The 15942-nt window shown below is 42.3% G+C and overlaps 1 protein-coding gene across 1 annotated transcript; it reads right to left on the reverse strand.

The window, feature by feature from the left end:
- Positions 1-251: 251 nt before the first annotated feature.
- On the reverse strand, positions 252-14701 carry twf2 (twinfilin actin binding protein 2; the record flags this gene model as incomplete). The annotated part of the gene is made up of 8 exons (XM_080727861.1): positions 252-851; positions 1517-1638; positions 3682-3832; positions 4020-4145; positions 4767-4871; positions 6219-6314; positions 9008-9186; positions 14605-14701. The coding sequence occupies 8 exons, from the start codon at positions 14699-14701 to the stop codon at positions 684-686; spliced, it is 1044 nt and encodes a 347-aa protein (XP_080583987.1). The 3' UTR covers positions 252-683.
- Positions 14702-15942: the final 1241 nt, after the last annotated feature.

The following is a 15942-nucleotide window of genomic DNA, read 5'->3' on the forward strand; positions in this document are numbered from 1 at the left end:
ATTTGCACAGAATATTTTTCTAATTTGTGCTAAAAATGTTATACAAATTACAGGACATCCTAATGAACAGGCCAATACCATTTCCTTTGCTGTATCTAGTAATAAGGTAGTAGCAATAATACTGTAGTTATATGAACTAATAAGGAACTCTCAGAGTATAAATTAGGATTTTATTTGGAATTACTTTGGAATTTTTGATTTGTTCTTATAAACAAAGTTTGATAGAAAGCTTTGCTGGAGGAAGGATATGAACAACACACGAGAATGAAACAATTGTATTATTATTATTCATGTTTAAGTAGATGTCTATATTGTAAACAGCGAATATAGTAACTCAAAATAGAATAAAAGTGTAGAAGAGCCAAGAACATTAATTTCACATTGATGGGGCATTCTGACTAATTTCTACCAGTCACCAACCCTGAATATCTGTGTTTCTACATTTGCTACATTTGTTTGAATTGCCTTATTGCTTGATTAAATATTTGAAATGAAAATCCTAAAACACATTTGCTAAACCATCAGTGAAGGGATAGTCAACGTAAAAATGACAAAAGAAATCCATCTACTGTATGTGCCTTTCACTTAATAAAAGGCAACAGTTTGTACGGTAACATGGGATTATAGAACACGGCTGGTCTGAATCTGTGGACATGAAGACAAGAAGAAGGCTTTGGCCAGCTCTAGCTGTCTTGTTTGGACTCCCCTGTCGCCTTGATAAGCCGCTTGTGTCCCCTTTTTCCTGCTGGGCCGCGAGGCTTAGCGAAGGCCTGTTTGTGGGCATGTTGCTTGGGATGGACCTCGTCATACAGGAATTCTTCTGTTAGCTCATCTCCATTGTCAATCTCCAACTGTAAACGGACATAAGGGTTGAGAGTAAAAATGCAGATTCCCCATTGGCATCCAGACGTGTGAGGAATTGCACCCCAATCCCCCTTGACAAATCCAACAGGCTCCGAATACATATATGTTTATTGAATATTCACAAATGAAATGGATCATCATTCATCATGAATCATAAGCTGTAATAAATTACAGTCATACATTTAGATTGTGTATCAGTCAATCAAAAATAGAAGATGGGAATACCAAAAAAAATCAAACCTCGGTTCGAAGTGAAGCGGTGAATTTTTATTCTATGTGTTCTAGAGCTATGAAATCTGTGTTCTAGATCTATACATTCTGTGTTCTAGATCTATACTTTCTATGTGCTTTAGTTCTATATTTTTATGAATTCTGAATTCTGAATGATTTTGTCTGGAGGGCCAAATTGTCCTGTGAAGCTTGACCAATCCTCAATCCTGAACGCACGGGACACACAAAGCCACTCCTTGGAAGTTGCTTTCACCGCTTCAAAATTGGGATGTTGTGCTAACAAGACTGCTAGCACGACTACAGCAAATAGAGAATATTTATTTTTCATGTTGTTGTTTTCCACCTTCTATTTTACATTCTCAGAACCTTTTTTCTGCTGTTAATTGACGTATCCATCCATCTATCTATGTATCTATTTTACCTTTTTAACAACCTCCAAATTGTAATCTTTCTCCACTTCCTCCAGCAGTCGACTCTTGCACGTGGAGTAGAGCATCCTCTCTTTTATGCTACAGCTGTATCCTGGCATTGAGTATATGAACACTAAACAGACAGAAAGAAAGACATCATTGCAAAGTCATGTGAGTTATGCATACCTGTTAATAGCATGCCGTCTGATAGGTTATGTCCTCAAATGACTCTCGGTATAATTTGAAGTAATGTTGAAGGCAGTTGGCCGTAACCAACTACATTCTTAGCAGTATAGCAGTGGCTCTCAAGCTATTTTGAGCTCTGGACCACTAGCATGTATCGAACAATCGGGATTAGCTCGGCTAACAAGGACCACCCCAACCCACCTCCCCACAACAATAAATACAGCAGGTATATACTGTATTTATTATCTAAGAAGCCACAATGTTTTTTTTTTGATTAATAATATTTATCATTAATAATCTTAAGGTCCTTATGCACCGGAAGGGTTATTATGTGCTATTAATTCACATTAATTTAAATAATTGTCTCCACCAGCCGAAGGCAGGGGGAGAGTATGTTTTTGCCCCTGTCCGTGCGTGCGTGCGTGCGTGCGTGCGTGCGTGCGTCCGTCTGTCCATCCGTCTGTCCGTCCTCCGAGTTTGTGTACAGCTAATCTCCGGCGCCGTTGGCCCGGTCGCTGCCAAAATGAGCACACACACTCCCTGGATGCCAATTCAGAACCTCTGCCCCACATTTTTCAAATGGCCCTGTTCTAGCGCCACCTTGAGGCCGATGTTTGCAAAACACATTTCTGTACACTACTCCTACAGATTTTGACCAAAAATCATGCAAATCGGTAGACAGTGTCTCTACAGTCATGTGATCGACACGGATCTGTCTGATTGTCCATATTCCATCCTGATTGGCTGATATTGGCTTTCAAAGTTTGTAAGATTGGTCCATTTTGGACAAAATGCCTCAAATCACAAATGCAGAGTGCAATTAACATGAAATCGCACACACACGTTCCCACTAGGCCGAGGAAGAAATGCCACAATTTCAAGCTTCTTATTACATTAAATTCGAGGGACTTAATATTAGTTGTTATGTCAATTAATTGAGGAGCCCCCACTGGGAACCAACAGTCTACCACAGTATCACATTTCACCCTCCCCGCCTGGCTTCCCTCCCTCGAACAGGCCAAATCTGTTCGTATAGAAGCTTGACAAAGCCGCTGTGGATTCGAACCCTCAGACTCCAAGGGAACAACCAGTAAGACTCCCTAATCAGGAGATAAGCGACCGCCACGTCGCATACACAAAGTTTAGAAGGCAGTTGTAGCCAATCAGGAGGGAATATGGGAAATGGGACAGATCCATGTTGATGACATGACTTTAGAGATACTGTGTACCGCGTTGCGTGATTTTAGGCCAAAAGCTGTAGAAGCAGTGCCCAAATATGTGTTTTGCAAGGATCGGCCTCATGGTGGCGCTAGAAGAGGGCCATGTGAGAAGTGAGAGGTGGAGGTTGTGGTTTGGCAGCCAATGAGTGTGTGTGCAAAGTTTGGCATAGATAGGGGCAATGGTGGCGGAGATATGAGTAGGGCAAAAGTGTGACGTGACGTGACTGACAGACTGACAGCCGGTGGAAGTTTTGATAGTAACTGCGACCTGACAGTCGCAATTCACCCTTTGTTAGCCTCCTGGTTGGTCCCTGACTGACCAACCAGCAGGCTCTATCTGCCTTGTCCCGCCCTGGTTCCGCCTTTTTTATGTTGAATTAGCTAAAACATAATTTTTGGAGAAATAAAAACATTTAAAAACATGCTGATTCACTATGCTGCCACTGAGCAGCTCCAATTGACTGAAACAAAGTTTGAAATTAGAATTGAGCACACAGAATAACATTATGAAGCAACTGAATTAACATGGCAGTGGATGGAATGTCCCACAGAATGTCCCACCAAGACACGGCAACCAATGGGTGTGGAGAGGGGCAGGACAATGGGCGGGACTTGACAAAGGGTGAATTACTGTATATCATGGACTACTAGTTGTCTGTGGACCAATGATTGAGAAACAGACAAACAGAGCAGTATAGTAGGCTATTAGAAGTGAGAGGTGTTTTGTGAGGAGAATGACAGTAATACTCAGACAGGGACTGAGGGCGTACCAACAGACTCCAGGTAATCCCCCTCGTGGGAGTGTTTATAGAGGAAGAAGTGGTATCTGGGTGTGTCTGTAGGAACTCTGCGGGGCAAGTCACGGGTTTCTGTAGGGTTGGAGTGGACCAGCTCGATCGTCTCTTTTTCAGTGTCCAGCCTCTGAGACAAAAAGTAATTCAAAAAAGAATGCCATATTTGCAAAATATACATCATAGAAATCAGTGGTTCTCAAACTTTTTAATTTCAAGGAACCCAGTTTGGTATGTATTAGTCCACGGACCCCCATAACTCCAGTTATGGGGGTCCGGGGCAAGGTATGAAAGGTGTGTTGGTTCAGGACACTCACCAACTGAATGTAGTTGATGCGCTTCTGAGCAAGTTGCTGCAAGGCTCTTCTGGCTGTTTCCTGAAGCGGAAACGCAAGGCCCTGAAGAGTCTGATGCTTACTTTCCACACTGATCTCTGTCTTAACCTGTAGAGGGCAGCGTGCACATAGAGATACATATACTCTCAGTTCAAGTCAATTCAGGCCACTGAGGACAAACATGTCTAACACAGTATGTGTTTCTTTGTACACAATAATACCAATATGCAAGACACTCACATTGGAAGTGATGAAACAAATAAACGAGCGGACTAAATTAGAACTGAAGCTGATAAAGGATCTCTGTTGAGTTCTCTCTCCTGATTGGATAAACTTGGTATCCTGAAAGTGTGTTTTCTGTTGACTAACAATTTACAATTTAAGCATTTGGCAGACGCTCAGTGACTTACAATAAGCAACATCAACATCAATACAAGGTAATACATCAATACATCAACACGTATTCTAAAGAGCTGGAGTGACAGTTTCCGAACTAAGACTGTCACTAAAAGATTTATCACAACAATCTCCTTTAAATATTTACATTTACTGACTCACCTGCTTCACTCTGCCCTGGAAACGCAGCAATAGAAAATGTGTTTAGTTGCCTAAACATCTGACACGGGCGGTTCAAATACTCAAGCACACATAACATTTACTGAAGGGCAAAAACGACAATGACAACAAGACTCATGTACTGTACATGTGGCAGGTTGACCTCACTCTCACCTCTGTGATCTTGATGCGCTGGAGCTCCTGCTCTGCTAACGTGAGCGGGGCGGGAGCAGAGCAGGACGACACATGACGCTTGTAGCCCACCAGACAGACGTCCTCCTGGTGGGACAGTCAAAACAAGAGGCCGTCAGGGGCATATGCTTGGACACAAAGCGCCTCTCAGTCTCTACACCAGTGGTTCTCAAACTTTGAATTTCAAGGACTATCAAATGAATGGCCGCAGACCCCCATCTGAAAATAATTTGTGCCAGGGAACCCATAAACAATTTGTTTTCTTTTTAATAGCAGCTCTACAAGCTTTTTCTTTATTTATTTTTCCTTTATTTATAAAGGGAAGCCCATTGAGAGCAACCTCTCTTTTTTCAAGGACGCCCTGATCACAGCATATAAACACATACATATAATGAAAAACACAATAACAAACATTTGAATCACATTACGTCACAGATGCAAATAAATATACATGAAACAGGTACAGTCACTATGTAGTGTGTCCTCAAGAAGCACTCTAAAAGTCTTGAACGTAATGTTTGACGTTGTGAAACAATGATCGTTTTGTGCTGAGCGTATGTAATGTACAGTTTAGGCACAAAATCTTATCTTTAAAGGAGAACATCATCCATTTTCAATCTTATTACGTGCGCCAGCATAGCGCGCAAATAGGGTGATGAGTGCTGTCTGTCTGTGGGTGGGTATGTGGCTGACAGTACAAAGGCAGGGCCTTTAGCCAATGAGGGAGCAGCGTTCTCGGTGACGTCACCACCAACCTACAAGTGTCGTCACATACCAACATAACCACATACCCCCACATATCCACAGACAGCTGAGCCACATTCATTGGAACCCTCTGAGTAGCCATCAGCGGGGTGAAGTTTCTCTCACTATAAGATGGTATAATTTTTGCCTACTTGCTCTGTGTCTCAGAGGTTGGCTGTGGACAGTTGAGAAACCTGTCTACCAGGTTTGGTATTTTCAAACAAGATTCCAAAACATATTTTTTATTAATTAATGAACAATGGCTTCTATTTCAGGATTCTAACTTTCCCGGAAGAGAAAGGCTGTAGTTTCAATTACCTTGAAAATCCCCATCATGAATGAACGTTTCTGAAATGTCCACAGCTCACCTCTGAGACACGAGTAGAAAGAAATTGTGCCATCTTATGAGCATAAGTGATTACCAATTATATGAAGATAAGGTTGAAAGCCCTATATACTTCAACGTTCGACAAAGAGGAAAAATAGCCAATATACACGCTTGTAGATTGGCTATCGTCACTAGTTTTGAATATTTTAGTGTTGAAAGTAAAGATGTGGTGATGAAGTTGAAAGAGAAGATGAGAAACTGCCAAAAGACATGCACATCCCAAACCTACTAGGCTGGGTAGTCTTCTTATTCTTATAAACTGTGATGTGTGCAACTGTGCATCAAACATGTTGATGTCTGACCTCAACTGTTCCGAACACCTCGTCCTTCACGTAGCCACCACCAAATTCTTTCTTCACTGTGGCCCGGGTGGCCGCATACAGCATCTTTTGTCTCACCTGCAACCGACAGAAGGGGCTTATGTTTATAATAGTATCATCATCATCGCCTTTGGGCAGAAACCTTGCATTTCGAAAATAGCTGGTCCACAAGATGGCAAAGCGTTGTGCTTATAAGGGTAAAGCGCAAAGTAGGAACATTCCCAGGGCCCTGGAGCCAATGGGGGCCCTTTTTATTTAAATAATTTTGGGGACAATAATGATTCCATCATAACTACTGGAGTAGCTAAATGTAATTTTGAAAATATAGTATGATTATTAAATTGTTTTCAGCTTTTGTTGCGACCGTCAGGGAGCAGTTTACTATGAAAACCTCCACCGTCCGTCCGTCCGTCCGTCCGTCCGTCCGTCCGTCACACACGTCACACGTCACACCTTTGCCCTGCTCATATCTCCGCATCAGTATGACATCACACCACATGTGTACACAAACCTTTGTGTACGTTGCTGTGGCAACAGTCTGTTGTTGCTGGTTTGTTAGTGTACGTTAGCAACCACCTTAGCAACCATGGTTTTACCCTAGCAACCAACTGTTTACCCTAGCAACCAACTGTTTACCATAGCAACCATGTTTTTTTACCCTAGCAACCAACTGTTTACCATAGCAACCAGATACGCAGAGCAGGGATCTCCATATATGGGCATAAACAGGTGACATCACACTGATGTCAGATACTCAGAGCAGGGATTTCTCCATAATATATGGGCATAAAAGGGATTCTGTTAGGGATCTCCATATATGGGCATAAAAGGGATTCTGTTAGGGATCTCCATATATGGGCATACAAGGGATTCTGTTAGGGATCTCCATATATGGGCATAAAAGGGATTCTGTTAGGGATCTCCATATATGGGCATAAAAGGGATTCTGTTAGGGATCTCCATATATGGGCATAAAAGGGATTCTGTTAGGGATCTCCATATATGGGCATAAAAGGGATTCTGTTAGGGATCTCCATATATGGGCATAAAAGGGATTCTGTTAGCTGTTAGTGATCTCCATATATGGGCATAAAAGGGATGCTGTTAGGGATCTCCATATATGGGCATAAAAGGGATTCTGTTAGGGATCTCCATATATGGGCATGAAAGGGATTCTGTTAGGGATCTCCATATATGGGCATAAAAGGGATGGTATCCCAGATGATGCCCTGTTAGGAGATCCACACTAACAGAATCCATATATGGTCCTAACGACAGCTGCTATAAGCCAACCCTGGCGATAAGGTCTGAGTCGAAGAAATGCTTCTTTCCTGGCAAGAATTGCCCCTTTATACTGTAGGGCTCGTTTGTGTATTGTATGACATCACGCCACATCATCGGCTGAGGACTGTGTGATGTCATTATATCTCCATATATGGAGACATAAGTTGCTCATGCCCAAATATGGGCTGGTGAGGTCAGACTTAGTGTGATGCGTAGGTTATCTCCATATATGGAGATTCAACTTCAATGAGTAACCATGGCAAACTGTCAACTGCCCGTATGTCTTGATAATTGGTAAAACAAACTTTTGGCCTATTTGTGGAGATAAGCGACCAACGGTCGCTTATCTCCCGATTAGGGAGTCTTACTGGTAAATAATACCATTAAATCAAACAATGGCGTACAGTATGATAGGGACATAGGCAGAAAATGTCAATTTCACCACTGTCAACATGGAGAAGCTTTCACTTAGTGGGTCGGCAAAACAAAAACTGATGAACTGATTCACTGTTGGACTGAACATGCCTCCATCAAAAGTTCTCAAAACAACGATTGATTGTCGATGATTGTCAACCTTTCTCGACATATAGGCCAACTGCATATATAATGTAATATTGCATTAACAAAGTATCTACAGACAAGAACAACAGAGGATGAACATGCTGTCAATCATGGCCATTGAATCAGAAATTTGGACTTTGATGAACTGATACTCTTACTTCTTTTGGGGATGGGGGGGGGGGATTGTGGCGAGTTTGTGGCCATGTGACCATGTTAATCTGTAAAAGTGGTTAAGTCTGTCAGTGGATTTTATAAATATGTAACCAATGAAAAGTATCTTGTGGCTAAACGATAACCACATTGGATCCATTGGTTTTCAAGGTTCCAAGGTTTATACCTGACATCCACAACATAATCCATATCCATATCTACAAGTAGGGGTGTCGTACCAATATACAAGCTCACAGCGTGGCACTGAGTGCCACGCTGCGAGCTTGTAGATCCGCTATTTTTTTTTAAATCGTGAAAAGTCTTTGAATGTTTCAAAGACTTCAAGGTTTTTTGAAAAACCTATGTTTCTATGTCAGTGGTGCTCAAACGTTTTCATGGGAAGGACCCCCAAAATGATATGTATCTGGCCACGGACCCCCATCCGGGCCATCTAAAAATATTTAGTTCCAGGAACCCCCCAGAAGCGAAATTTTAGTTACAAATGTTCGCTTAAAAAATACATATATTCAAAGATTTGCACACATTTTCACAACTTTTCAAAAAATAGCAGATCTACAAGCTTGCAGCGTGGCAAGCTTGTAGCTAAAGTATAAAATAATTAAGGTCCCCTCCACCTTGGGCCCTAGTAACTCAGTCCCCCCCCCCCCCCCCCTCTTGTGATGCCCCTGATCTACAAGGCAATTTTGTTTGAATCCGTCCGCTGTGAATGAAGCCTGTGACCACGCGGCAGCCATCGATCTGTACAGTATACGTACCGGAGACTGGTCAGGGGACCAAGACATGAAGATCCACTCGTAGCCCAGTGCATTCTGGGAGTCGAGGCGGTAGAAGACGTAGCAGGGCTCCTGGTCGTCCAGGAGAGGAAGCAGGAAGCGGTCGTAGTCCTGCTCCCAGCTCTTCTCTGGCTCTCTGGACGCACCCAGCACCAGCTGCTCTGAAATGCAGAGCAGCACGCATCACATACCTGACCCTTTTTACAGTAACCACTTGGACCCCAGCATCCTTATTCTGGGTGGAACATTCGCAGAACATATTAGTCAACAGGGGGTCCTGGAACACTAGGGGGTCCCCAGAGTTACTACAGGGGGTCCTCCAAATCTTTGAGTGATAGAAACCTTTTTTTTTCTCTCTTTTTTGATATTAACCACTTGAACCCAAAAATAGCAGATCTACAAGCTCACAGCTTGTAGATCGGCTATTTTTGGCAAAGAGCTTTGGTGTAAAGAGGAAAAAGAGCAGACCAAGTACAGAGTGAAAGGTCAAGTATTGACAGTTCAAGTGGTTAAATATCTGAAAACACAAATTGACATGAATCCAAAATATACTCATGATTGTGCTGTCAAACAATTAAACTATATGGAATCTATGAACAGTTTGTGGGGGTCCCTGCTTCATCTCCCTCTCAACTAAGGGGTCCTTGGCCTGAAAACTTTGAAGACCCCTAGACTAGAGCATTGAGAAGTGGTATTGTAAGTAAGTAATATATTTTCAATACAACCAATTGCCAATATACGTCAGCCACCCATCAATAAAAATAAAAAATAAAAAACGTTACGAGCTAGCTTGCTGTATAATCTTTTGTCCGTGCCTGAGTTAGTTTTATATATCAAAGCCAAACCTGTAAGAAAAATACAAAATGAAATAGATACGTGGGCCAAAAAGAAAGAAAGACAAAGCTAAGAGACTCGAGAAACGTGTGGTGGTGAAGGGGATGCTCAGCTGAAAACCTACTGTAACAGATTACACTTATAAAGAACATTTGAGAGCCATTGCTCTACAGTTTAAAATATCCTCACTGCAGCTTTTTGAAAGACACTCATAACACATCAAGTGACAACAGCAAATGAGGTCAGGGATGGGGACTATATTACACTGCTCAAAAAAATAAAGGGAACGCATAATCATTGCAATGTAACTCCAAGTCAATCACACTTTTGGGATATCAACCTGGCCAGTTAGGAAGCAACACTGATTATGAATCAGTTTCATCTGCTGTTGTGCAAATGGAAAAGACAACAGGTGAAAATGAGGCAATTTGCAAGACAACCCCTAAAAAAGGAATGGTTTTGCAGGTGGTGGCCACAGACCATTTGCCTGTCCTCATCCTTTCTGGCAGATTTTTGGTTAGTTTTGGATTTTGCCAGTGCCCTGACCACTAGAGGTAGCATGAGGCGGTATCTGCAACCCACAGAAGTTGCTCAGGTAGTGCTGCTCATCCAGGATGGCACATCAATGCGCACTGTGGCAAGAAGGTTTGCTGTGTCTCCCAGCAGTGTCCAGAGCATGGAGGCGATACCAGGAGACAGGCCAGTACACCAGGAGAGGTGGAGGGGGCTGTAGGAGGACAACAACCCAGCCGCAGGACTGCTATCTGGTCCTTTGTGCAAGGAGGAACAGGAGGAGCACTGCCAGAGCCCTACAAAACGACCTTCAGCAGGCCACTAATGTGAATGTTTTTGCTCAAACTGTGAGAAACAGACTCCATGATGGTGGTATGAGGGCCCGACGTCCACAAGTGGGGCCTGTGCTCACAGCCCAACACTGTGCAGCCCGATTGACATTTGCCAGAGAACACATAGACTGGCAGGTCTATGTTGGGTTTTTTGGGTGTTCCCTTTATTTTTTTGAGCAGTGGGTGTAGTTGAGTAGTTTAAGTAAATTAAAGAGGAAAAGAAACCCAGCAAGTAAACAAAATGATATTACAGAGTCTGAATTCACCAGAAGAGGCTATCACTAATGTAAACAGGAAATGTTTCATCTCTAACACTGAGAACACAGTATTTTAAATCTAGAATGCTGTCATCGCATATCACTGAAATACATACATATACAGTACATGGTGTAGACTTGTCTACACATACATGGACACCAATCCAAGAACAGTTTTGTCCACCTGTTAAAAAATAAAATCCCAATGACATCATCCCTCATTCCTTGTTCTTCACCTCATTCACCCTGTCGGCTGTCTCATCTTTCACTTCCTCTCGTATTTAGTGGCGGCACTTAGCTTGGATCAGTCTCGACACTTCAATTAAGAATTCATCAGGTCAGATCTGTGGCTCTTTGGAAGGCAAAGGTCAACTCTGGGCTAAAGTTATTCACGGGTTAAGCTAAGACTGACAGATTAAAGTGCTGTCACTGGAAGCGCTTGATTTTCCCTCAGCACTGGTGGCCCTCTTCACTGACTGGATTTCATTATCATCGCTATTAGCCTCCATACAAACATCCCATCAACATTTCTCTGACCCATATGAGTGAGTGACTTTTAACTGAGTGACAAATAAACCCACTCAAGAATCAAGAGAAACAAGAGGGTTTAAACCCCCTCTTGATTCTCTTGATTCTTGACACGCAGAAACCCAACATTTAAGATTTCTTTATTGTTACATCTTGGGTACCTACTGTGAGAGTGAAATTATCTTTCTTATCTTTTCCAATAATAAGAATAAGAACAATAAAAATAAGAATAAGAAACATACTGCGTATAAAACAACAAGGAAATAAAAAAAGACAAAAGAATAATGAAAGTTACCGGTAGCAACAGTATTAAACAGTTTGATCATTGGCCCTAACGCATAAGATGATGTCTGTTAACCTCCATCCATACAAACATTCACAGGAACCTGCGTCTGATGCCCTTGTGGGGTGCAGGGGGGGATTTCCTGACCCTCTCGGGGGCAGTTGCTATTCTGAGCCCTGACACATTCCATCTCTCTGCACGGACACATACTTTCCACCGGGCATTCTCTGTCTCTCCCGCTCTACACTTACATATATTGGACACATAAATCATAGGGTTCTAGATACACATACAGATTGCTATCTATTATCCCTGATATTTAAAACTTCAGTCATGAAAACTCCCAGTCATCCCCAGTCAATCAGGTAATAGTGACGAACGTTTGTGCCAGCCAACTGGCTGGGGGAAAAAAAGAAAACAAGTGGCGAACCAACGCCAGCAAGTCACGGGCAGTGATGAAATAGGACAGAATGATCGTGTTTCCTTTTCTAAGGCTGGCATGATGAACATGTGTGTCACTGGCAGGCACATGCAGAGGGGGGGTGGGCTTTGGGTGCTTGGGCACCTGCCCTTTTTCCTCAAAGTGCCCTTTTGCCCCCCAAAAAAGTGTTTTTATTTTTTTATTTTTTTCATGGCCTGCCCAACATCTGTGGCCCATATGAAGAAGAACATCTGACTAAATAATTATAATTTCACTATAATAATTATTATTTATAATTATAACTTAAATGATCTGGCTGCTATCAGTCATTTTTAACTTTATTTGAGACTGCCAGAAAGCATGCTAAGTTCTATGTACTACCTACATTTCTGGTGTGAAATGGCACGAGGGACCCCACAAAAAGACCACCCCCAAAAAAAAAAAAAAGATTTGTTTTTGGGCTTTTTTATGCCTTTATTCGATAGGACAGTAGACTGACAGGAAATGGGGAGAGAGATGGGGAATGACATGTGGCAAAGGTCGTCCGGACCGGGAATCGAACCGGCGACGCCAGCAGGCATCATAGCCTAGTATGTGGTATGCGCCTTGACCACCAGGCCAGCGGGCGCCCCGGAAAATGCCCTTTTGTGAGGTTTGAGCACCTGCCTACTCAGTGCTCTCTGCACGGCCCTGGTCACTGGACAGCGACGCACCATGTTCAAGTCACAACTCACAAGCCACTCCAAATAGCCTCCTAGACAGTCTCCGAGTAGCCTACTTCAGTAAGGGACCAGACCAGATACCATCTCCTTTGAGAGTCTGACGCTATAATCCAATGCAGGTCTGTCTGTGTACTGTAGGCCTAACCATAAATAACCACAACACAGCTCTGGATATCAAAGGCAAGAGACATATTTTTGAAATTGCACAGAGACACCCAAAAATACTGTTAAATATATTAAAAATAAATAATTTACCCAAATTACATTAATCCCTATTCAATGATTCTTCAAAAATAAATGTTGTGAGCTTGTATATCTGCTATTTTGGAAACCTTTTAAAACATTCTGCCTGTAACGACATGTCCAAAATAGGGACGCCAGTTTGAAATGTGTGATGCCCAGCTATGACATCAGCAGACAAATGTCTAGAAACCTCCCTCATACCTCAGTAGCCATTTGCTGGCACAGCTGATGTGTACATGATGTGAGACTGTTGTCACCCCGCCCAACAACAGCTGCCACATGGACACTTATTGTTGTTATTCCCCAACACTGTGCATGTACATCTAATAGTCTTGAGAGTTAAACATATTGATAGTTTATCAAACTAACCAATTTAATCAAATATATATATAAATATATTTTAATTGAATAATACATTTTTAGAAATACTAAAAGTGTCAGATCTAAAAGATCAGCTTGTAGATTGATAGCTATTTTCCCACTATTTTTGTGCAAAGCGTTTGTATGATAAAGACTAAAATAGGGCTAAAGTGTTTAATCATACACATCAATTTAGAGTATAACATTTTACAAGTAATCAATGTAATAAATAGAATCATCGCTACGATAATTGATAGTTGCAGCCCTAGATCATCCACATCATTCATGCTTATTTTGAGTTGTGTGTCTTGAGTTGTTGCATCCTAGAGCTGTTTATTGTGTGTCTTGAGTTGTTGCATCCTAGAGCTGTTTATTAATCTTATGTCAGCCCATAAATCTCTGTGATCGGGATATGGAAAGTTAAGACTCAACAACTTGGTCAAGTGACCACAATGTTACGCAAACAAACAACAACTGGCAACTGAATGAATGTTGGGCATGCAGTCATAACAAGTTACGAGACAGCAGCTGACTAGCAGATTGTGAAACCTGTGTTTTTGATGTATACATGATGACCTTACTTGTGTTTAATACACAGTAAACATTTATCTATGAGTTCAAATGGACCTGAAATTCAAGCTGATCTTTGTTAATGAAATTGGTATTACAAACTAAATACACTCAACAACTTTTAACAAAAAAGTTTTTTTAATCAATTGTACACCCCTTAACACTCAGGGTGCTCTGTAGCTCTGGTCCAGCTATGGACCAGAGCTAGGTGCCCTGGAGATGAACACCAAAATAAAATTGACCAGAAAGCATAAGACCTACAAATAGTGCCCATTCCAGTACAGGGCCCAACACAGTATGTCTTTGTTATGTCTCGATGAATTGAATACATAGGACCACAATGGAAACAAGCCCTCTGGGCTTTTTTGTGTTATCCTTTTAGCATTATTGTATAACTGTACCTCTGTAGAGCACTGTGCAAACTGGTAATAAAGTATTCAAACAAGCAATCAAAACCGCCACCAGCACCCTGGGCAAGAATAGGCCTGAGTCATAAATTAGGCCCGAGTCACTCACCGTCTTGGATCAGGACCTGAATGAGGCGCACGGCTCCACCTCTTGCTCTGGCCAGGAACTCCCTCAGTTCCGGCGTCACCACCAGTACCAGAAACATGGCGGGTCAGCAAGAAGGCCTGTTCCTCCCGCCGCCGAGTGAGTTTTCCAGGGGAGGTCAAGAAACAAAGAGGAGGGAAGAGGGATTCTAGAGGGTACAGAGGATCCAAAGAACCAGAACCACAGGTCGAGTCCAGACAAAAGAGAGAAGGTCCAAAGATTCTTGTTTTGGGGGAAGATAAGATCTGTCCGACCCTAATCCTAAATCCTAACCCTAACCTATGTAATAAGAGAAATAATAAATAAAAGTTGAGAAAATCAGAAGGTCTGCATAGGACTTGTGGCTAAGCACTGATCTGAATGTGAGAGTGAGTGTGGGCTCTTTGAGAGTGACAGTGTGACTGAGAAGGGACACACAGCTCTAGTAACTAGGGCAGTGTCATGTGCACAGAGGGGGAACCTGATCGCCGCTTTCCCAAATTTAGCTGCCACTGCCTATCCAGCCTTGGGTATTGGCCTTCTAAACCCCCCACCCCACCGGCAACATGCTGGCAAGACGGAAGTAACTGTTGCTGACCTGCAAACCTAGCTTTTGAGCCCCTGACCCAGTGACAGGTACAACGGGCTCAGAGCACTGTGATGTGATACTTATGTCTAGACTTACGCAGCCAGATACTGTATGGTCATTACCTTACTGAGCATCTTTATAGTAGGGGTGCAACAATTAATCTACCTAATTGACCAAATAACTTTCAAGTGGTTAATAACTTATTCTCAAGTGGTTCATAAATGAACCACTTTCAATCTGGCATGCCTATTTTGGTCGGTGTCAAGATACATTGTGAGCGTGATACATATCTGCTATTTCCACAATGTTGTTGTACTACTAGTATATAAAATAGGGCATAAGTGGTTATTCTTTTTCATACTAATCGATGTAGTCGATTTTAAAGAATCCCATCAATGAATTAATATAGAAAATAATTCTATATTAAAATTGTCTAGGGGGTGGGTTGACGGTGGATAGCACAAACGTTAACATGTAAACTTGTGAGAAGCACCGTTGCTCCGATCTGTATTAAACTGGGCACCAACACTGGTCAGGAGGGATCTGCCATCAGAATAGCCACATCAGGGGCCACATGTTGCCCCCCAGGGGTCTGTGGCACAGATATAAAAAGCTAGATACCTCATCCGCCGCTGCAGTTCATTTGCGCGACTGGTCAAACAGGACTGGCGGAAGTGCGTAACTGTGGAACTGCGGAAGGCACTCTGCCTCCTCCAATGGGAAAGAGGGAGTCC

Source organism: Nannobrachium achirus, assembly GCF_963921795.1.
Source record: "Nannobrachium achirus genome assembly, chromosome: 6".
Lineage (NCBI taxonomy): Eukaryota > Metazoa > Chordata > Actinopteri > Myctophiformes > Myctophidae > Nannobrachium > Nannobrachium achirus.